Source organism: Macaca fascicularis, chromosome X, assembly GCF_037993035.2.
Source record: "Macaca fascicularis isolate 582-1 chromosome X, T2T-MFA8v1.1".
NCBI lineage: Eukaryota > Metazoa > Chordata > Mammalia > Primates > Cercopithecidae > Macaca > Macaca fascicularis.
In genome coordinates, this window is record NC_088395.1 from 77,260,581 (window position 1) to 77,284,644 (window position 24,064).

General features: G+C 43.4%; 1 protein-coding gene across 1 annotated transcript in view; it reads right to left on the reverse strand.

Annotated features, from left to right (window-relative positions):
• Positions 1-22,302: 22,302 nt before the first annotated feature.
• TEX11 (testis expressed 11) overlaps positions 22,303-24,064 on the reverse strand; it is a 292,291-nt gene continuing 290,529 nt past the window's right edge. The window contains exons 27-28 of the mRNA XM_005593879.3: positions 23,192-23,356; positions 22,303-22,550 (exon numbers count right to left, since the gene is read on the reverse strand). Coding sequence (XP_005593936.2) covers positions 22,458-22,550; positions 23,192-23,356 — 258 coding nt within the window. The 3' untranslated portion in view covers positions 22,303-22,457. The remainder of the gene's footprint in view (positions 22,551-23,191; positions 23,357-24,064) is intronic.

Here is a 24,064-nt window from a genome sequence, read left to right on the forward strand (position 1 = left end):
TGAAACCTCTCTCTACTAAAAAACACAAAAAACTAGCCGGGCGAGGTGGCGGGCGCCTGTAGTCCCAGCTACTCGGGAAGGCTGAGGCAGGAGAATGGCGTGAACCCGGGAGACGGAGCTTGCAGTGAGCCGAGATCCGGCCACTGCACTCCAGCCTGGGCGACAGAGCGAGACTCCGTCTCCAGAAAAAAAAAAAAAAAAAAAAGAATTCCCCTCTCAGTGCTCACTTTACTGAACCACCACCTCTTCTTCCCTGTCACCCTGTAGGTAGAATTGACCTTCCCACCCTGATTGCTGTATTATACCCTGTAAGGACTTTGGTCATCACTGTAGCAGCTCACATTTATTTCCTGCTTACTATGTGCTGTACGCATACTAATTCACCTGTTGCTCAAAACAGCCCTAGAAGGCAGGTACTGTGGTTTGTTTGTTTGTTTTTTTTTTTTTTTGTTTGTTTGTTTTTTTTTTGAGATAGAGTCTTGCTCTGTTGCTCAGGCTGGACTACAGTGGCGCGATGTCAGCTTGCGGCAACATCAAGCGATTCTTCTGACTCAGCCTCCTGAGTAGCTGGGATTACAGGCGCCTGCCACCACGCCTGGCTAATTTTTGTATTTTTAGTAGAGACGGAGCCTCGCCATGTTGGCCAGGCTGGTCTGGAACTCCTGGGCTCAAGTGATCCTCCCGCCTCAGCCTCTCAAAGTGCTGGGATTACAGGCATGAGCCACCGCACCTGGGCCAGGTACTCTTACTATCCTTGTTTCCCAGATGGGGAAACCAAGGCACACAGCTAATAAGTAGCAGAGCTATGAGCCCAAAACAGGCTGTCTGGCTGTAGCAGCTGTGCTCTTCAGCACACCAGGCCCAGGTCTCACTTTGCTCTGCTTAGAACATTTTCTTGCCCCATCTCTTTGCATCTGTCTTCCTCTCCTAGACTCCTCTTTGAGAGCAGAGACTATGTCCTGTTCACCTTTATACGCCCAGCACTTAGTACAGTATCTGGCACATAGTAGATGCTCAGTAAAAGAAAAGAGCTGCACTGGTCTTTGGCTCAAGCTTGGAGGGAAGTGATTTGACCAGGTCCAAACCTGTGGCGAGTGTGAATTATTTTGGTTTGCTTTATGGAGAGCTTCCTTTCTTGAGCCACTGCCGCTTCCTCTGGAATTTCACTCCATCATTATGACTCCTCTCTTTTTCATCTTCTTCATCCATTTCTGATCCTTTATTGCTCCTTCCCCTTCTTTTCACTCCGCTGTCTTCTCACCCAGGGCTGAACCTTATACTTACCCTGCTCTCTTTTACTAACCATCACTCGTTTATGCAACACAAGTTGATCAAGCATCTAGAAGCCCTCAAAGGCCAGCCATTACCTTCGAAGAATGAAATTCCAAGAACCTAGACAGGAAATTGCCACGTGCTTGCTCTCCCTGATGACTTCAGTTCTCTCCCATCCTGCCCCACCCCTTCCATGGGCTCCTCCCACCTACAGCTCTGATCCCTTTACTCTCTCTCTTCCCCCACACCTAAGTGCTGCCATTGCCCTAGTCACCCAGGTTCAAGCCCTGATCTCCCCACTCTGGTCATCACATCCGATCTCCTACCAAAACGTGTGGATTATTTGCAATGTCTTTTTAATCCAGTCCTTTGTTGTCATTATCACTGCCCCTACCCTGATAGTGACAAGAGCTACTTCTTGGTGAGCACCTGCTGGTAAGCATTGTGCTTGGTGCTGGAAAGACAATGGCAAATAAAGCCTATTTTCAAGGGACCTATCATCTAGTTGGGGGTGGGGGACAGCAAAGCAGGAAATGACTAAATGCATAAGTACACATTTGAGTGAATGCCATGAAGGAAGTACGTGGGATGCAATGATAGAGGCTAATACTTAGAAAAGGTGCCCAGGGACAGCTTCTCTGAGGAGGTGCCATTCAGGTTGAGACCTGTGAGATAAGCAGGAGCAGCCTGGTAGGGGAGGGGACATGGGTGTCCGGGAGGGAAGTATTTCACACTCCACTGGCCCTAATCTGCTTATCCAGCATTATCTCCTGATACTTCTCTACAAACCAATCTAGACTCTGACTTTTTACCCATGAGCAAGACTTCTGTCTGGAGTGCGTTCAGTCCCCATCTCTTATTTAATGAAACCCTTCAAGCTCCAGCTCAAATGTCACCTTCCATGATCATGTCACTGATCGCTGCAGAGGAGCTTCCCCTTCCCTCCTTTTGAACTGCTCTAGCAGTTGGTACTGAACACACTCTGTTGTTGCAGGGTAGCAATTTGTCAATAATACACTCTCCAACCAGTCAAAAACCTTCTAGAAGGCTGGGATTGTATCTAGTGTATCTTTGTATCCCTCACAGCACATGCCTTGAACATGATTGATACTCGATAAATGATTTATGAATGAACTTCCCCTTTCTGAGCCTCACTATCTTACTCTAAAACGTGAGGAAGTTAGACAAATAATCTCCAAAGCCTCTCCCAGCTCCCACACTTAATGATCATGATAAAATGGTAGAATTCTAAAGGACATGTGCTATGCTGAATCCCTCACAAAAAGCCAGTTCACACTTTTTGTGAATTTGCAGTTAAAAAATCCAAATGGTGATGCAGATGACATAAAGGGTTTAAACAGAGCTGTCAAAGAACATGGCGCTTGAACACATTCGGTTTATACACAGTCAGACACTACAGACGGACAGGCTTGGTGCCTGCTGTGAAGAAGCAAAGAACTCCTGGGACATGCACAGACTGAGACCGGGGGAAATGGCCTTTTCCTAGCTGGGCAGAAGGGTTGCATTCCAGGACAGCTGAACAAAATAGACAACTTTGTGATAGAATCACTTCTTTCAGTCAGGCAAAGAAATGGTGCTAGGGAAATATGGGAATGGAGGCGCCAAAAGAACCACAAGATGGAACCACTCCTAAGTAGAGTCGAGGTGCCCCCAGTGGCTCCCACTGAGAGGCATTTGAGATGGGTGGGAGGGTGGTGTGGGGGCTGGGCACATCGGAGCATAGTCACAGGTGGGAGCCATAACTAGGAGGTGTGGAAACTGCGCCTGTGCCCTGCAGAGTGGAGTAACCAGGTTTGTCTTTTAGTTGGAGCAATTGCTGGCTTTGTGGCTGTTAGAATCAATGGAAGCTTTTCAACTTTCATCTTTTCTTGAGGAAATAAAAAGGCTCGCAAACTAGGTTTGCAAACTGCCACTTCCTTTTGGCTTATCAGAGAGGTTGGGAGAAATGCAAAAAAAAAAAAAAAAAAAGGGATAAAAAAATAAGGAGGTAAAAGTAAACAGATCCTGCTGTTAAGTAGAGGAATGTCAAAGGAGGAAATGACAGACACACGCTTCAGGGTCTACTAGAGTTCACGTCACTAAGGGTGAATTGGGTCATTCTAGAGAAGAAATAATAAACAATAGCGGAGGTAAAGGGGAATAAAAACCAGAGTCAAGAATATGAGTAGAGGACTAAAAAAAAAAGAGAGAAAACTCTCTGCATGACTGGAGCCGTCCTGTAATCACAGGCCGGAAGCCTTTCCAGGAGGCGGTGCATAGCGATCTGGGGAATGAGATAATGAAGAGAGAAATGTCAAGATTTAGTGGTTGCAGGTGACCCTGCCAGACAGCAAGAGCAGAATAATGACAGCAAACATTCTAAAGCACCTGTTCTGTGTCAGGTCTTACTCTAAGAGCTTTGTATATATTTACTCACTTTCCCTTTACAAGTCTGTGAGGATAGTTGCGGACATCTTATAGATGAGGAAACTGAGGTCTGCAGACATTTAATAACGTGCCCAAGGTCATATAACTCCCAAGTGGGAGAGCAAAGGTTTGAACCCAGACAATGTGGTTCCAGTGTCGGTGCCTGTGCTCTGCTGCCTTGCCTAGTTCTGCTGCTACTTTCCACCTCGTCCTTCTTTGTTGTCTAGCTTCTGCTCTCTCACTACCCCACTGAAATTGTGCCTAAAAGTCAATATGACTTCCAAGTCGCCAGATCTTTTATTTTTTTTGAGAGAGTTTCTCACTCCATCACCCAGGCTGGAATGCAGTGATGCGATCCTGGTTCACTGCAACCTCCGCCTCTCAGGTTCAAGCAATTCTCCTGCCTCAGCCTCCCAAGTAGCTGGGATTACAGGTGCCCGCCACCACGCCCAGCTAACTTTTGTACTTTTAGTAGAGACGGGGTTTCACCATGTTGGTCTGGTCTCGAACTCCTGACCTCAAGTGATCCACCCGCCTCAGCCTCCCAAAGTGTTGGGATTACATGTGCGAAGCACTGCACCGGGTCCCAAGTCACCAGATCTTATGCCTTCACAGACCTCATACCCATCAGCCTTTCTGTTATATTTGGCACTGTCAATTATTCTCTCCTTCTAAAATTTTCCCCTTGGTTTCAGTGACACTACCTTCTTGGTTCTCCTACATCTCTCCTATTTCTCCTCCTCTGCCCCTTGCAGTTCCTTTTTTTATCCTTCCCTTTTAAATGTTTGTTAAAGTTGTTCTTGGCTCTCTTCTTTCTCCATATGCAATTCATTGGAGATTTCCTGGCTTCAATATTCATATAAGTCCAAAAACATTCTCCTCACCCAGGGTTGAAACGTTTATACCATCTCCAATTATGTCTACCAGTCCTCACATTCACCTTCACTGTTTCACTGCAGTTACCCCAATTCAATTCTTCATTATTTCCATTCATTCAACAAACACGTAATTCTATGTGTCAGGCCCTGTGGATACAATAGTGAGCAAAACAGATACGACCTCTGCCCTTATGGAGTTTACTGTCTTGGAGCTAGTCCAATATTAAATAAATAATCACACAAACTGATAAATGCTGTTCATGAAAAGTGTGGACCTTTATAAAAGGGTGACATAAGGCTGGGCGCAGTGGCTTATGCCTGTAATCCCAGCACTTTGGGAAGCCAAAAGGGTGGATCACGAGGTCAGGAGTTTGAGACCAACTTGGCCAACATAGTGAAACCCCATCTCTACTAAAAATACAAAAATTAGCTGGGTGTGGTGGTGGGCACCTGTAGTCTCAGCTACTTGGGAGGCTGAGGCAGGAGAATCACTTGAACCCTGGAGGCAGAGATTGCAGTGAGCCAAGACCACACCATTGCACTCCAACCTGGGTGACAGAGTGAGACTCCATCTCAAAAAAAAAAAAAAAAAAAAAAAAAAAAAAAAAAAAAAAGAAGAAGAAAGAAAAGAAAAGAAAGACAAAAAGAAAAGAAAAGAAGAAAAAAGGGCAACATAGGGAGATTATAGTGGCCTCCAAATTAGTCTTCCTTCCTCTACCCTCTCCCTTCTCCAGTCCAATTTACCCAGTGTTGCCCAGGTTAATATTCCTGGGGTCCGTTTCTGACCCTGCCACTCCCCAGCTCAAACTCCTTCAGTGGCTTACACAGTAAAGTCTAAACTCCTTAGGCAGATATTCCAGACCCTCCACAGTCTGCTTCCAACCTGCCTTTTTAACCTCTTCCCACTATTCCCCTTTAAGGACTCCATGCTGCAAATACACTGAACCCACTGCCCCTCACACAAAGCTATGCACCTTTGCCATGCTTTTCCTTTTGCCTGGAATACCTCTCCTTTCCTTCCTTATGTCCAAATCCTATACATCTTTAAAGCCCAGTTCAACCTTATCCACAAAGCATTTCATTATTATTATTATTATTATTATTATTATTATTTTGAGATGGACTCTCGCTCTGTCGCCCAGGCTGGAGTGCAGTGGTGTGATCATGGCTCACTGCAACCTTCACCTCCTGAGTTCAAGCGATTCTGATGCCTCAGCCACTCGAATAGCTGGGATTACGGGTGCACACCACCACACCTGGCTAATTTTGTATTTTAGCAGCGACGGGGTTTCACCATGATGGCCAGGCTGGTCTTGAACTGCTGACCTCAAGTGGTCCTCGTGCCTCGGCCTCCCAAAGTGCTGGGATTACAGGCATGAGCAGTGACTCGGTGCCCTGCCCACAAAGCATTTCCTTATTCCCTCCTCTGGAATCTCAGTACTTTCCCCCCACTTTCATAGCTCCCACCCTCTATCTTTAATATTGTAATCATTCTAATACAATACATGGAAGCCTAACCCCTTCCCCTATCAGACTATAAGCTCATTGAGGATCTAAACCACAGTCATTCACTGGCTGAATGGACAGATGAATGAATGAATGAAGTTGGTGACTTCTTGATTGATGATATGGAGGGGGCTGTAAATATGCAGACATGACATGACTATTGCCTTTGATCATGTATTTTCATTGCCATTTAACAAAGAGCTGTGGGAAACCCATCAAGCCAAATAAATGCTGCCCATCTCCACCTTCCTCCACCTCTTATTCTAGCAGTTGTCCCTCTTGTAGGGATGATGGCTACACCAAAGGGGACATGGAAATGATCTTCAAGGACTATAAAGTTGTGGGCAGAAAATTCAAGGACTTGGGGGACCAGATGGTGTTTTATTTTCCTCTTACACAAGAAAATTGGTATTTGGAATAGAAAAGAATGTATAGGCTGGCCACGATGGCTCACGCCTGTAATCCCAGCACTTTCAGATGCCGAGGTGGGTGGATCACCTGAGGTCGGGAGTTCAAGACCAGCCTGGCCAACATGGAGAAACTCTGTCTCTACTAAAAACACAAAATTAGCCGGGCGTGGTGGCGGGCACCTGAAATCCTAGCTACTCAGGAGGCTGACGCAGGAGAATTGCTTGAACCCGGGAGGCAGAGGTTGCAGTGAGCTGAGATCACGCCATTGCACTCCAGCCTGGGCAACAGGAGTGAAACTCCATCTCAAAACAAAACAAAACAAAACAAAAAAACCCCAAAAAACCATATATATATATATATAAAATGAAATGGCTGCCTTTTGAGATGGAATTTTTAAAATTAATTAATTTATTTATTTTTGAGATGAGGTTGTCCTATGTTGTCCCAGCTGGAGTGCAGTGGCTATTCACAGGCAGGATCATAGCTCACTGCAGGCTCGAACTCCTGGCCTCAAGCAATCCTCCCACCTTAGCCTCCCGAGTAGCTGGGATATGGGCACAGTGGGGTGCTCCACTAGAGATGGAATTTTAGAATAGGATTTGTTTTGTCTGGAGCATGGTTTAAAATACTGGATTGCTGGGCTCTTGGCTAAGGACAGAGTTCTCAATGATAACTGGGAAAAATGTGTTTACTGAGAGTCGTGTTGATCTGATAAAGAGAACTTTAAATTGAAAATGGAAGGGAAAGGAAAAAAGTGTCCTGATAATATCATAAAATCAATTGCTCTGGAATGATATCAGATGCGACAGCAAGAACAGTACTGGGGTAGGTGCCCATTAAGGCACAGAAGAATATATCTTGGAAAAGAGTCATAAATAGAACGTACAGCTTCAGCTGTATTGGTATCAATACACAGCACATGCATTAGTTTGAACCATACAAAACTGCCATTATCCAGCTGTTTTTGACCTACAAAAATGGTGACCTCGTATGGTTCAACTTAATATTATAGAGTGAACTTGAAATTTTAACTCACGGTAATAAATACCAGCTAAGAGGTATCACTAAGATTTGGAGGAATGAAACTTACAACTGGAATTTGGCATTTGAAGAAGCCTAAGACGATGTCCTTTAGAATGGGAGATGACATTGTGCTATATGCATAGAAATCCACAAAGGTGGGACATAGCCCTCTATAGAGTTTTGGTGATGTTAAAAGGAGAAAGGGGCCGGGCACGGTGGCTCACGCCTGTAATCCCAGCACTTTGGGAGGCGGAGGCGGGCGGATCACGAGGTCAAGAGATCAAGACCATCTTGGCCAACATGGTGAAACCCCGTCTCTACTAAAAATACAAAAATTAGCTGGGCGTGGTGGTGCACCCCTGTAGTCCCAGCTACTCGGGAGGCTGAGGCAGGAGAATTGCCTGAACCCGGGAGGTGGAGGTTGCAGTGAGCTGCGATCGCGCCACTGCACTCCAGCCTGGTGGCAGAGTGAGATTCCATCTAAAAAAAAAAAAACAGAAGAAAGAAAGAGAGGGGTTATATAGTGGAACATACCACTGCCCTGCAAAATGGAGGAAATGGGTGACATACTCCTGATGCACATTACAAAAATGGCACAGGGCAAGATACAGCAGCAATGAGGGACTTTGCTCAGAGTTGCTATAAGTTTCCCTTGCTTAAAAGCAGGACATTTGGCCGGGCGCGGTGGCTCACGCCTGTAATCCCAGCACTTTGGGAGGCCGAGGCGGTCAGATCACCTGAGGTCAGGAGTTCAAGACCAGCTTGGCCAACATGGTGAAACCCCGTCACTACTAAAAATACAAATATTAGCCGGGCATGGTGGCAGGCGCCTGTAATCCCAGCTACTTGGAAGGCTGAGGTAGGAGAATCACTTGAATCTGGGAGGCAGAGGTTGCAGTGAGCTGAGATCATACCATTGCACTCCAGCCTGGGCGACAAGAGTGAAACTCGGTCACACACACACACACACACACACACACACACACAAAGCAGGACATTTAAAAATTCTTTTATTATTATTATTATATTTTAAGTTCTAGGGTATGTGTGCACAACGTGCAGGTTTGCTACATATGTATACATGTGCCATGTTGATGTGCTGCACCCATTAACTCGTCATTTACATTAGGTATATCTCCTAATGCTATCCCTCCCCCCTCCCCCCACCCCACGACAGGACCCAATGTGTGATGTTCCCCGCCCTTTGTCCAAGTGTGCTCATTGTTCAATTCCCACCTATGAGTGAGAACATGCAGTGTTTGGTTTTCTGTCCTTGTGATAGTTTGCTCAGAATGACGGTTTCCAGCTTCATCCATGTCCCTACAAAGGACATGAACTCAACCTTTTTTGTGGCTGAATAGTATTCCATGGTGTATATGTGCCACATTTTCTTAATTCAGTCTATCATTGATGGACATTTGGGTTGGTCCAAGTCTTTACTATTGTGAATAGTGCCGCAATAAACATACGTGTAAATATGTCTTTATAGTAGCATGATTTATAATCTTTTGGGTATATACCCAGTAATGGGATCGCTGAGTCAAATGGTATTTCTAGTTCCAGATCCTTGAGGAATCACCACACTGTCTTCCGCAATGGTTGAAGTAGTTTACACTCCCACCAACAGTGTAAAAGCGTTCCTATTTCTCCACATCCTCTCCAGCACCTGTTGTTTCCTGACTTTTTAATGATTGCCATTCTAACTGGAGTGAGATGGTATCTCATTGTGGTTTTGATTTGCATTTCTTTGATGACCAGTGATGATGAGCATTTTTTCATGTGTCTGTTGGCTGCATAAATGTCTTCTTTTGAAAAGTGTCTGTTCATATCCTTTGCCCACTTTTTGATGGGGTTGTTTGATTTTTTCTTGTAAATTTGTTTAAGTTCTTTGTAGATTCTGAATATTAGCCCTTTGTCAGATGGGTAGATTGCAAAAATTTTCTCCCATTCTGTAGGCTGCCCATTCACTCTGATGATAGTTTCTTTTGCTGTGCAGAAGCTCTTTAGTTTAATTAGATCCCATTTGTCAATTTTGGCTTCTGTTGCTGTTGCTTTTGGTGTTTTAGTCATGAAGTCCTTGCCCATGCCTATGTCCTGAATGGTATTGCCTAGGTTTTCTTCTAGGGTTTTTATGGTTTTAGGTCTAACATTTAAGTCTCTAATCCACCTTGAATTAATTTTTGTATAAGGTGTAAGGAAGGGATCCAGTTTCAGCTTTCTACATATGGCTAGCCAGTTTTCCTAACACCATTTATTCAATAGAGAATCCTGTCCCCATTTCTTGTTTTTTTCAGGGTTGTCAAAGATCAGATGGTGGTAGATGTGTGGTGTTATTTCTGAGGCCTCTGTTCTATTCCATCGGTCTCTATCTCTGTTTTGGTACCAGTACCATGCTCTTTTGGTTACTGTAGCCTTGTAGTATAGTTTGAAGTCAGGTAGCATGATACCTCAAGCTTTGTTCTTTTTACTTAGGATTGTCTTAGCAATGTGGGCTCTTTTTTGGTTCCATATGAACTTTAAAGTAGATTTTTCCAATTCTGTGAAGAAAGTCATTGGTAGTTTGATGGGGATGGCATTGAATCTATAAATTACCTTGGGTAGTATGGCCATTTTCACAATATTGATTCTTCCTATCCATGAGCATGCAATGTTCTTCCATTTGTTTGTGTCCTCTTTTATTTCGTTGAGCAGTGGTTTGTAGTTCTCCCTGAAGAGGTCTTTCATATCCCTTGTAAGTGGATTCCTAGGTATTTTATTCTCTTTGTAGTAATTGTGAATGGGAGTTCACTCATGATTTGACTCTCTGTTTTTCAGTTATTGGTGTATAGGAATGCTTGTTATTTTTGCACATTGATTTTGTATCCTGAGACTTTGCTGAAGTTGCTTATCAGCTTAAGGAGATTTTGGGTTGAGATGATGGGGTTTTCTAAATATATAATCATGTCATCTGCAAACAGGGACAATTTGATTTCCTCTTTTCTTAATTGAATACCCTTTATTTCTTTCTCTTGCCTGATTGCCCTGGCCAGAACTTCCAACACTATGTTGAATAGGAGTGGTAAGAGAGGGCATCCTTGTCTTGTGCCGGTTTTCAAAGGGAATGCTTCCAGTTTTTGCCCATTCAGTATGATATTGGCTATGGGTTTGTCATAAATAGCTCTTATTATTTTGAGACATGTTCCATCAATACCTAGTTTATTGAGAGTTTTAGCATGAAGGGCTGCTGAATTTTGTTGAAGGCCTTTTCTGCATCTATTGAGATAATCATGTGGTTTTTGTCTTTGGTTCCATTTACGTGATGGATTATGTTTATTGATTTGTGTATGTTGAACCAGCCTTGCATCCCAGGGATGAAGCCAACTTGATCTTGGTGGATAAGCTTTTGGATGTGCTGCTGGATTCAGTTTGCCGGTATTTTATTGAGGATTTTTGCATCAATGTTCATCAGGGATATTGGTCTAAAATTCTCTTTTTTTGTTGTGTCTCTACCAGGCTTTGGTATCAGGATGATGCTGGCCTCATAAAATGAGTTAGAGCGGATTCTCTCTTTTTCTATTGATTGGAATAGTTTCAGAAGGAATGGTACCAGCTCCTCTTTGTACCTCTGGTAGAATTCGGCTGTGAATCTTTCTGATTCTGGACATTTTTGGTTGGTAGGCTATTAATTATTGCCTCAATTTCAGATCCTGTTATTCGCCTATTTGGGGATTCAACTTCTTCCTGGTTTAGTCTTGGGAAGGTGTATGTGTCCAGGAATTTATCCATTTCTTCTAGATTTTCTAGTTTATTTGCCTAGAGGTGTTTATAGTATTCTCTGATGGCAGTTTGTATTTCTGCGGAATTGGTGGTGACATCCCCTTTATCATTTTTTATTGCGTCTATTTGATTCTTCTCTCTTTTCTTCTTCTTTTTTTTTTTTTTTTGAGACGGAGTCTTGCTCTGTAGCCCGGGCTGGAGTGCAGTGGCCGTATCTCAGCTCACTGCAAGCTCCGCCTCCCGGGTTTAGGCCATTCTCCTGCCTCAGCCTCCGGAGTAGCTGGGACTACAGGCGCCCGCCACCTCGCCCGGCTAGTTTTTTGTATTTTTAGTAGAGACGGGGGTTTCACGGTGTTAGCCAGGATGGTCTCGATCTCCTGACCTCGTGATCCGCCCGTCTCGGCCTCCCAAAGTGCTGGGATTACAGGCTTAAGCCACCGCGCCCGGCCCTCTTTTCTTCTTTATTAGTGTTGCTAGTGGTCTACCAATTTTGTTAATCTTTTAAAAAAAAAAAAGCAGCTCCTGGACTTATTGAGTTTTTGAAGGGTTTTTGTGTCTCTCTCCTTCAGTTTTGCTCTGATCTCAGTTATTTCTTGCCTTCTGCTAACTTTTGCATTTGTTTGCTCTTGCTTCTCTAGTTCTTTTAATTGTGATGTTAGGATGTCAATTTTAGGTCTTTCTTGCTTTCTCTTGTGGGCAATTAGTGCAATAAACTTGCTTCTACACACTGCTTTAAATGTGTCCCATAGATTCTGGTATGTTGTGTCTTTGTTCTCATTGGTTTCAAAGAACATCTTTTTTTCTTCCTTCATTTCGTTATTTACACAGTAGTCATTCAGGAGCAGGTTGTTCAGTTTCCATGTAGTTGTGCAGTTTTTAGTGAGTTTCTTAATCCTGAGTTCTAATTTGATTGCACTGTGGTCTGAGACACAGTTTGTTGTGATTTCTGTTATTTTACATTTGCTGAGGAGTGCTTTACTTCCAACTATGTGGTCAATTTTGGAATAAGTGCGACGTGGTGCTGAGAAGAATGTATATTCTATTGATTTGGGGTGGAGTGTTCTGTAGATGTCTATTAGGTCCGCTTGGTGCAGAGATGAGCTCAATTCCTGGATATCCTTGTTAACTTTCTGTCTCGTTGATCTGTCTAATGTTGACAGTGGGGTGTTAAAGTCTCCCATTATTGTTGTATGGGAATCTAAGTCTCTTTGTAAGTCTCTGAGGACTTGCTTTATGAATCTGGGTGCTCCTGTATTGGTTGCATATATATTTATGATAGTTAGCTCTTGTTGAATTGATCCCTTTACCATTATGTAATGGCCTTCTTTGTCTCTTTTTGTTTTTGTTGGTTTAAAGTCTGTTTTATCAGAGACTAGGTTTGCAACCCCTGCTCTTTTTAGCTTTCTATTTGCTTGGTAGATCTTCCTCCATCCCCTTATTTTGAGCCTATGAGTGTCTCTGCATGTGAGATGGGTCTCCTGAATATAGCACACTGATAGGTCTTGATTCTTTATCCAATTTTCCAGTCTGTATCTTTTAACTGGGGCATTTAGTCCATTTACACTTAAGGTTAATATTGTTATGTGTGAATTTGATCCCGTCATTATGATGTTAGCTGGTTATTTTGCCCATTAATTGATGCAGTTTCTTCCTAGCATTGATGGTCTTTACAATTTGACATGTTTTTGCAGTGACTGGTACCGGTTGTTCCTTTCCATGTTTAGTGCTTCCTTCAGGAGCTCTTGTAAGGCAGGCCTGGTGGTGACAAAATGTCTCAGCATTTGCTTGTCTGTAAAGGATTTTATTTCTCCTTCACTTATGAAGCTTTATTTGGCTGGATATGAAATTCTGGGTTGAAAATTCTTTTCTTTAAGAATGTTGAATATTGGCCCCCACTCTCTTCTGGCTTGTAGAGTTTCTGCTGAGAGATCTGCTGTTAGTCTGATGGGCTTCCTTTTGGCGGTAATGTGACCTTTCTCTCTGGCTGCCCTTAACATTTTTTTCCTTCCTTTCAACCTTGGTGAATCTGACAATTATGTGTCTTGGGGTTCCTCTTCTCGAGGAGTATCTTTGTGGTGTTCTCTGAGTTTCCTGAATTTGAATTCTGGCCTGCCTTGCTAGGCTGGGGAAGTTCTCCTGGATAATATCCTGAAGAGTGTTTTTCAACTTGGTTCCATTCTCCCCGTCGCTTTCAGGTACACCAGTGAAACATAGATTTGGTCTTTTCACATAGTCCCATATTTCTTGGAGGATTTGTTCATTTCTTTTTACTCTTTTTTCTCTAAACTTCTCTTCTTGCTTCATTTCATTAATTTGATCTTCAATCACTGATACCCTTTCTTCCACTTAAGTGAATCAGCTACTGAAGCTTGTGCATGTGTCGTGTAGTTCTCGTGCCATGGTTTTCAGTTCCATCAGGTCACTTAAGGTCTTCTCTACACTGTTCTAGTTAGCCATTTGTCTAGTCTTTTCTCAAGGTTGTTAGCTTCCTTGCAATGGATTCGAACATCCTTCTTTAGCTTGGAGAAGTTTGTTATTACCGACCTTCTGAAACCTACTTCTGTCAACTCGTCAAAGTCATTCTCTGTCCAGCCTTGTTCTGTTGCTGGCAAGGAGCTGCTATTCTTTGGAGGAGAAGAAGCGCTCTGGTTTTTAGAATTTTCAGCTTTTCTCCTCTGGTGTCTCCCCATCTTTGTGGTTTTTATCTACCTTTGGTCTTTGATGTTGGTGACCTACAGATGGGGTTTTGGTGTAGATGTCCTTTTTGTTGATGTTGATGCTATTTCTTTCTGTTTGTTCATTTTCCTTCTAACAGTCAGGTCCCTCAGCTGCAGGTCTGTTGGAGTTTGCTGGAGGTCCACTCCAGACCCTCTTTGCCTGAGTATCAGCAGCAGAGGCTGCAGAACAGCAAATTGCAGAACAGCAAATATTGCTGCCTGATCCTTCCTCTGGAAGCTTCGTCTCAGAGGGGCATCCGTGGGTGTGGGACCCTCCGAGCCAGGCATGTGATATAATCTCCTCGTGTGCCATTTGCTAAGACTGTTGGAAAAGCGCAGTATTTGGGTGGTAGTGTCTCGATTTTCTGGTACAGTCTGTCACGGCTTCCCTTGGCTAGGAAAGGGAAATCACCTGACCCCTTGCACTTCCTGGGTGAGGCGATGTCCCACCCTGCTTCAGCTCGCCCTCCGTGGGCTGCACCCACTGTCCAACCAGTCCCAGTGAGATGAACCAGGTACCTCAGTTGGAAATGCAGAAGTCACCAGTCTTCTGAGTCGATCACACTGGGAGCTGCAGACCAGAGCTATTCCTATTCAGCCATCTTGGAACAGACCTTTTTTTTTTTTTTTTTTTTTTGCAACAAAGTCTCACTCGGTCTCACAGGCTGGAGTGCAGTGGCACAATCTCAGTTCATTGCAACCTCTGTATCCCAGGTTCACATGATTCTCTTGCCTCAGCCTCCCATAGCTGGGATTACAGGTGCCCTCCACCATGCCCGGCTAATTTTTGTATTTTTAGTAGAGATGGGGTTTCACTATGTTGGCCAGGCTAGTCTCAAACTCCTGACCTCAGGTGATCTGCCCTCCCTGGCCTCTCAAAGTGTTGGGATTACAGGTGTGAGCCACCTCACCTGGCCTAGAAATTCTTTACTTGTCTTGCTGACAATATTACCCCTCAGAACATAAAGAAATCAACAAGAGGGACTGTTTGCTGTTTATTACCAAATTCTGACCAATTAACAAAGAACTGATGGGTGAAGTGGAAACTTGAGGAACCATATGATGTCAATTTGTGAAAGCATAAGGCTAGACATAGTAAGGTATTTTGCCTAAGAATTTAAGAGGGCAGACTTCAAAGTTCAGAGAAAAAAAAAGGTAGCAAGAGGGAAAAGAGTGAGGACAGGTCTGATACATGTGACTTAAAAATTTTTTGTTTTTGAGACAGGGTCTCACTCTGTCACCCAGGCTGGAGTGCAGTGGTGTGATCTCAGCTCACTGCAACCTCTGCCTCCCAAGGTCAAATGATCCTCCCACCTCAGCTTTTTGAGTAGCTGGGACTACAGACACGCATCACAACACCTGGCTAAGTTTTGTATTTTGTTGTAGAGACTGGGTTTTGCCATGTTGCCCAGGCTGGTCTTGAACTCCTGGGCTCAAGCAATCCACCTGCCTCAGCTTCCTAAAATGCTGGGATTACAGGTATGAGCCATTGCGCCTGGCCAGATGTGACTTTAAATCATGGCTATGCCATTTACCAGTGGTGTTACTTTGGTTAAGTTACTTAAACTCTCTGAGCTTCACTTTCTCACAGGAATCACTAAGGAGAAAGGAAAGAGAGAGAGTGAAAGGAGGGAATGAAATGGAATCACCTACTTCACAGGGTTGTTAGTCAATTAAATGAAATAACACATGTGTAAGTGCTTAGCACTTAGTGGATAGGTATTAATTGTTAGTTTTTGTGCACTTTCTACCTGGCTGCCTTCCCAAAAGCATTGAAAGGCCCTTAAAAACTAAATTCTGACCATATATGTGTGAATCATTTTAAGGAACATGTAAAAGGAGAGGTATCTAAAGAAAATGATGCAAATAAACAGAGAGTTCTTTGTTTGAGATGGAGTTTTTCTCCTGTTGCCCTGGCTGGAGTGCAATGGTGCAATCTCAGCCCACCGCAACCTTCGCCTCCCAGGTTCAAGTGATTCTCCTGCCTCAGCCTCCCTAGTAGCTGGGATTACAGGCATGTGCCACCATGTCCGGCTAATTTTGTAATTCTTTTTTTTTTTTTTTTTTTTTTTAGTAGAGACAGGGTTTCTCCATGTTGGTCAGGCTGGTCTTGAACTCCCAACCTCAGGTAATCTGCCCACCTCAGCCTCCCAAAGTGCTGGGATTACAGGCGTGAGCCACCGCGCCTGGCCGACAGAGGGTTGTTTGATGATGAGACATTAAAAAGATAGAAAGAAGAGCATCTGACCAAGGAAGAATATAAGATGGTAACATGGAACTGCCAAAGTCATGTCAGGAAGGCCTGGCCCAAAATGAGCTAATTCTAGAAGTTTAAAAAAAAAAAAAAAAAAAAAGAGGCTGTTTACAGTTTAGTTTGCATCAAAAAACAAATCAAGGAAGCCTTCAAGTCCATTTGGGGCACATAGTATGTTTTAATTATTATCAGTTTTTTAAATTATAAAAGTAATATAAGCACATGTAAAAAAAATTCCAATAGTACCACAGGGTATAAAATGAAAAATAAAATGGGGCAATGCTTACCAGACAACAAAGATAAATATGACCCTGTAATTCCTACTTTGCTTTGGTCTTCTCTGCCATCTAAATTCTGAACATTAGATTGGAAAGGGTCAAGTAGACATTGGCAAGAGGCAACCGGGGATCATGGTAAGTAAGAAAGCACCAAGATGCTTTAAATGAGTCTCTTGACCTAGACAAATTGTATGTCAGGATGTTGAGAGAACCTATAGTGAGATTGCTAAACTGGTGTTTGTAACCTTTGGGGAATCATGGGGAATGAGAGATGCCCCAAAGTCTAGAGAAGGATATATGCTTTTTTTTTGAGACAGAATCTCACTCTGTTGCCCAGGCTGGAGTGCAGTGGTGCGATCTCAGCTCACTGCAAGCTCTGCCTCCCAGGTTCACGCCATTCTCCTGCCTCAGCCTCCTGAGTAGCTGGGACTACAGGCGCCCACCACCACGCCTGGCTAATTTTTTTGTATTTTTGGTAGAGATGGGGTTTCACTGTGTTAGCCAGGATGGTCTTGATCTCCTGACTTCATGATCCACCCGCCTTGGCCTTCCAAAGTGCTGGGATTACAGGCGTGAGCCACTGCACCCGGCCCCCCCTTTTTTTTTTTTTTGCTGGGGGGAAGATGATAGATTTCACAAGCTTTAGACAAGAAGGTTTCATCTTAATCCCAAGAAAGTCTCTGGAATACGTTATTGGAAGGAATGGTTTGCATGAGAGTCTTTAGAGGGGATCTAGTGATCCCAAAGAGTTTATAAACACTCTACCTAAGAATAGCTTAAGATAGAGTAAGCTCATTTTCTTTTCTGAAATGAGCTTAGTAAATCAAGATAAATGGGTAAAGCTTTGAAAATGGGTAAAGTGTAGCTGGGTTCCAGCAAAGCATTGACAAAAATCACTCATGACATTCTTGTGAAAAGGCTGGAAAAAATGTAGACAGTACAATTATTGAGCAGGCAAATGATCATCCCAAAGTCTGCTATTAATGGATCAATGTTTAAGTTATTTATATACTAGTTTATTATCTATTGCCCCCACTAGAATGTAAGCTCTTTGAAGGAGAGACTTGGTCCTCTATTTTGTTCACCACTTTATCCCTTGTACCATGAAGTGTCCAGTCCGTTAACAGGAAGTGTTCAGGAAATATTTGTTGCATGAATGAAATAACCCAGAAGTAAGACTGCAAAGCACTTCACCAAGCTCTGTCTCAGCCCACTCCTGTTCAGTGTTTTGTCATATACTTGGTTAAAGCCATTAGCTGGCATGCTGATCAAATGTGCAGGTGATGTCAGCCTGAGAAGGATAAGTAACATACTTAAAGACAGACTCTGCATCCAAAAAGATTAGCTGGCAAGAGCAATTTAATAGTGATACAATCAATTAGATTTTTGTTGTTGTTGTTGTTGCTGTTGTTGTTTGCTTTTTTGAGATGGAGTTTCACTCGTTGCCCAGGCTAGAGTGCAATGGCGCGATCTCGGCTCACTGTAACCTCTGCCTCGCGGGTTCAAGCGACTCTCCTGCCTCAGCCTCCTGAGTAGCTGGGATTATAGGCATGCGCCACCATGTCTGGCTAATTTTTGTATTTTTAGTAGAGACGGGGTTTCTCCATGTTGATCAGACTGGTCTCAAACTCCCGACCTCAGGTGATTCACCTGCCTCAGCCTCCCAAAGAGCTGGAAATACAGGCGTGAGCCACCGCACCAAGCCAATTAGATGTTTTAAAACCTGGAAGTAGGCCAGACTTGGTGACTCATGCCTGCAATCCCAACATTTTGGGAAACTGAAGCAGGAAGATCACTTGAGCTCAGGAGTTTGAGACCAGTCTGGACAACATAGTGAGACCTCTTCTCTACTAAAAATATATATTAAAAAATTAGCTAAGCATGGTGGTGCATGCCTATAGTTTCCGCTACTCGGGAGGCTGAGGCAGGAGGATGCTTGAGCCTGGGAGTTTGAAGCTGCAGTGAGCTATGATTGCACCACTGCACTATGGCCTGGGTGACAGAGAAAATCCTGTTTCAAAAGCAAACACAAAAACCTGGAAGTACAAGCACAGACATTAATTAATGGCCGTATGTTGTAGAAAAAAGACTTAGAAGTTTTCATTCATTCTTTCAACAAATATTTATTGGAAGTACCAGGCAGGCCATGTGCGGTGGCTCACTCTTGTAATCCCAGCACTCTGGGAGGCAGAGGCGGGCAGATTGAGCTCAGGAGTTCGAGACCAGCCTGGGCAACATGGTGAAATCCCATCTCTACAAAAAAATAGAAAAATTAGCTGAGTGTGGTGGCACTCGTCTGTAGTCCCAGCTACTTGGAAGGCTGAGATGGGAGGATCGTTTGAGCACAGGAGGCGGAAGTTTCAGTGACCTGAGATCACACCACTGCCCTCCAGCCTGGGCAACAGAGCAGGACCCCATCTCAAAAAAAAAAAAAAAAAAAAAAGTGTGCTAGGCACTGTGCTGGACCCTGGGATTATACAATAAGGAGGAAAACATACCATCTTCTCTCATGGAGCTTAAAGACTATTGAGGGAAATGGATATTAATCAAATTATTCCACAAACAAATGTATTTATTTGAAGCTGTGAAGAATAAAACAATGCTGAGAGCATAGAGTAAGAGAACTTGACCTAATCAGGGAAAGTTTTTCTGAGGCACTGACACATGAGCAGGCTTCTCAAAGATAAGTAGGAGTAAACTAAGGTGAAGGCAGGGAAGAGCAAACAGTGAGCCTGGTGAGTCAACAACATGAAGGGCCTGCTTCAATGCCATGTGGTACCTTTCCCTTCTCCTTGGCACGGCTGGGGTCAGGGTCAGGGCCTGGTGGTGGGTTCGGCTAGAGACTCAGCTTGCTTGCTCTCTAGACTGGAGGCTCCCTTGATAAGTTGGCCAGAGTGTTCAGTGGGGCTTGGGCCAAAGGGGCAGCCGTTGGTCAGGTTGGTGAGGTTAGGGCTGGAGAGAGAGACAAAATGACTAGAAGATTGGGATCATATAGAGAGAACGAGCCAATAAGTGAATATCGGAGGTTAATCAGCCAGGCTTCTCAATGTTGAAAGAAAGAGTTACAAATAGGGAAAGGGGAGAAAGCTAGAATAAATCCACTGGCGTTGGATTGAAAATGGAACTGTCAGCCAGGTGTGGTGGCTCACGCTTGTAATCCCAGCGCTTTGGGAGGCTGAGGTAGGTGAATCACCTGAGGTCAAGAGTTCGAGACCAGCCTGGTCAACATGGCGAAACCCCATCTCTACTAAAAATACAAAAATTAGCCGGGCATGGTGGCACACTCCTGTAGTCTCAGCTACTTGGGAGGCTGAGGCAGGAGAATCGCTTGAACCTGGGAGGCAGAGGTTGCAGTGAGCCGAGATAGTGCCGTTGCACTCCAGCCTGGACAACAGAGCAAGACTCCATCTGAAAAAAAAAGAAAAGAAAAGAAAATGGAGCTATCAGTACGAACTCATGATTTTATATCTATGCATGTATATGTATACATTCATCTATATGTATGTACACACACACATTTATGTCCCAGCTCTGTCCACTGAGAGGACCTAGAAATAATGTCACCCCTGTAATAATGAGTACACTTCTAGGACCAAGATCTTGGACACTAACTACCACTCTGTTATAAGGCATCACAGCTCCTGGGAGAAATGACTGATTCCAGATCTGGCACAGGGAAAGTACAAGATAAGCCCTGGTGCATCTTTTTGTGCCACGAAATAAGGAAGTGCTGAAACAATGATGGGGACATGTCAAATGGGGGTAGGAGCCAGCCTTGGGCAGCAAAATAGATAATGATAATGGCTTATAACCCATTTAATAAAATAGGTGTCCATTAGTCTGTACTAAAATGCATTTTAAAAACATGAATAAATGGGGGAGAAGAAAAACCTCTGCCTTACCAATGCCAGCTAATAAACGAACAGGGAATGATGGAAGCAGAAAAATCAACATTTAGCAACCATCACAGTACAAATGTTCAGGCAAGAATCACCAATGGATGCTAAAACTAGTGGTGAAAGTTTAATGAGGAACGTGGTATTTACTTAGTCTCAAACTATCTTCCACCAAGTACCTCATAATTAATTATTAACCACTAAGTACAAAATATTTATCAACTAAGTTTCCATTGGAGAGACCTGGCAGACACCTTCTTAACTTTAGTAACAGGGCAAATTGACATTGTGTGCTTGCTGGTATGACGCACTGAGAACACATCATTTTTCTGTGGTACATGTACCCAAAACGCATAAACTGAAGCTAATCATTAGGAAACATCAGAACCACCTAAATTGAGGTGCACAGTACAAAATAATTAGCCTGTACTCTTCAAAAATGTCAAGGTCATAACAGATAAGGAGAGATTGCGGAACCATTTCAGTTTTTCAGGAGATGGCAGAGACATGACAACTAAATACAACTTATAATCCTGAACTTAGGAAGGACTTTACTAGGATAATCAGTGAAATTTGAATGGGGTCTGTGGATTAGACGGTAGAATTGAGTCATTGTCAATTTTCTAATTTTGATGGTTGTACTGTGGTTATGTAGGAGAGTATCCCAGTTTTTATGAAATACTCACTGAGGCATTAAGGGGAAATGGGGCAGGATGTCTGCAAATTAATCTCAACTGGTTCAGAAAGAAACTGAGAGAGTGACAGGAAGGCAATGTGGTAAAAAATAAATAGGGAAGCTGGATAAAGGGTGTATATAAATTCTTTGTGCTTGGTTGCAACTTTTTTTAAGTCTGAAACTATGTCAAAATCAAAAGTTTGAAAGTGTTAATACAAATCAACTGGGGGAAAAGGCAGTGTAATCTTATGGTACACTAATGCCCGTCTACCCAGGAAGAGGCTGCTCAGCTGTATTGGTCAGACCTCACTGCAACATGGGGCTTGGCTTTTGGAAGGTGAGGTGACCAGATCACAGGAGGAACAACTAAGGCGTCTGAGGATGTTTACCCCAAAGGAGAAAGAGCCTGGAGGACAGAGATGAGCCTGGCTTCTGTCTTCAGGGGCGTCTCCAAGAGGCATCTGTGACACAGGAAGCAGATTTGTTACAGGGAGACAGACTTCTGCTTAGTATGAGGTGGGGCGTTTTACCCATTAGAGAGCAAAACAGGTGGGTTCAGCTATCTCAGGATTTCCCTGTCATGGGATAAGTTCCTTTTTTTTTTTTTGAGATGGAGTCTTGCTCTGTCACCCAGTCTGGAGTACAATGGCTCGATCTCAGCTCACTGCAACCTCTGCCTTCTGGGTTCAAACGATTCTCCTGCCTCAGACTCCCAAGTAGCTGGGACTAAAGGCATGTGCCACCATGCCTGGCTAATTTTTTTTTTTTGTATTTTTAGTAGAGATGGAGTTTTGCCATATTGGCCAGGCTGGTCTTGAACTCCCGGCCTCAGGTGATCTGCCCACCTCAGCCTCCCAAAGTGCTAGAATTATAGGCAAGAGCCACTATGCCCGGCCTGGGATAAGTTCTGTTAGAAACTGGGCAACTGATTCTCAAGGATGTCAGAGAGATTTCACGAACCAGATAAATGCTGGCCTTGGTGACCACTAAGGTCCTTCCAAATAAGAGTCTGGGATTCTTTGTTATCTTCAGGGATTGGGAATTTGAGCACTTTGGGAATAAAATGCGATCTGTGTTGAACTGGGATGAACATTCTCTTTTGTTCACATGGGGCATAAACCATCTTGCTCTCACATGGTCTATTTCAATATCATCCTTAGCACTTTGGAAAATTTGTTTGTCCCCCAGAAATGAGCTGGTCACCAAGGTAAATTCAACATGCTTTTATTTTAGAAAGTTTATTCAACAACATGAAAACAGGGTCTGAGGAAACAGAAACAAAAGCTCAAGAGAAACTCTGGCAAAAATTTAAACAGTCAGCATCTCAGGACAACGTATCTTCTTCATGTGGCCGTGAGCTTGCCTAATCTGACTTGCTCCAGTAGCCATGTTCATGAAAAACTGGGCCCTTGTTGTTACTCAGTGCTTCCACAAGCTGACTATACAGCATATTCATCTGGGAAAGAGAACAACAAATTTCTTGAAGGGAAAAGGAAACATGGGAAAGCTTCCCAGACCCATGGTGAAGGCATGAAAGTCTAACTGTTACCTTTGGAGATCTGAAGCATCTCAGATTTGGGGAGAAAATACAGTCCTCTCTTAAGGAAAAGGAATCCCCTATTATAAGGGAGAAGATACTTAACTATAAAATATCCTTTGCTTTTATTTGGTAACAAGGCTTTTTCTCCACCAAACCTCTCCTGGTTAGCCAATGGCCCAGAACTCTGTAATTGAGAATAGTTCCTGGAGAAGATGCCTTTTTCAACAGTTATTGCTTTGAGCAGAGGCCAGTCCTTTCCCACATGCACTGGCACTGACAGTGATGCATCTTTCCAGAGCTCACTCTTGGCATTCCTCTTAATTAGATTCTATTTGCTATCCTTAAGTTTCCCCCTGTTCTGTCCTTCTTGGTTTTTGCTCTAAGGAATTACTGTTTATGGTCTCCTAATTCTTGAGGTTATGTGGAACCACTGAGAGGAACAATGAGCAAGATCCTTTCCTAGCCAAGGAGGATGGGGTTGAGTCCTTGTGGAGAGCCCAGCCATAACCTCTTGCCCCCTAGGGCATGTCATCTGCCCTAGCCCTCTCCCTCCTCACCTGAGTTTCATAGCTTTCCTTGAAGGAGGTAAGGTGGTCAAGGAAACGCAAGGCCAGGCCACACCACTTTTCAGTAGATACATACTTGCTCCTGCTAAACATAAGTATTCCAGTATTCCAGGACTTGACCATCAGCCAGAGAATCTCCATTTCTGGGTAGTCTTTCTGAAATCCAAGAACAGAAATTTTGCAGTGATTACTGTCACAGTTCATTGTGGCACTACCTGTATCCATGCCATGTCCCTTTATTACTAAACAAACAGTGGGCATTGAGGAAGGTCTGTGCTCCTGGAAAGTGTAGGAGGAGAGCACTTTGAAGGTTTGTCAGCTGTAGAATGTTCCATAGCAAGATCTCATGAAGAAACATAAACCGAGGCCCTCTTTGACTGAAGGAAAGAATTAGAAAGATTCCTAATCTCCCTGAAGCAGGAGAAAAACCTGTATACTGTTTGGGGCTTCCCTTGATTCTGTCTTCAGTCAATCATCTCCCTAATACCTACCTCTACTTTTTGGAGAAAGTTGTCAAGAAGCAGTTGTATTGAATTTCTTAATTTCTGTCACCAGAATTAGTCCACATTTGGAGTAGAAATTATATTCATCTTCAGAGTTAACAATATCTACCTAGCTATGAACACAGCACACATTTCTAAAATGGTCCCTTAGCCTTATCAGTGGTCTTTAACACGACTAATCACAAGATTATATTTGCTTCTTCACAACACTTTGCAATAGTGAAAAGTATTAGTCTAAGAAGCTACTTTCTTGGTTCTTGCATAGGAGATGGAACACAAAGAAAGCATTCATGTTAAATCCCCAGAAGGGAGAAATGTGATAGGAGACACATTAGGCAGCAGCTTTTTGAGAGTGTCAAGA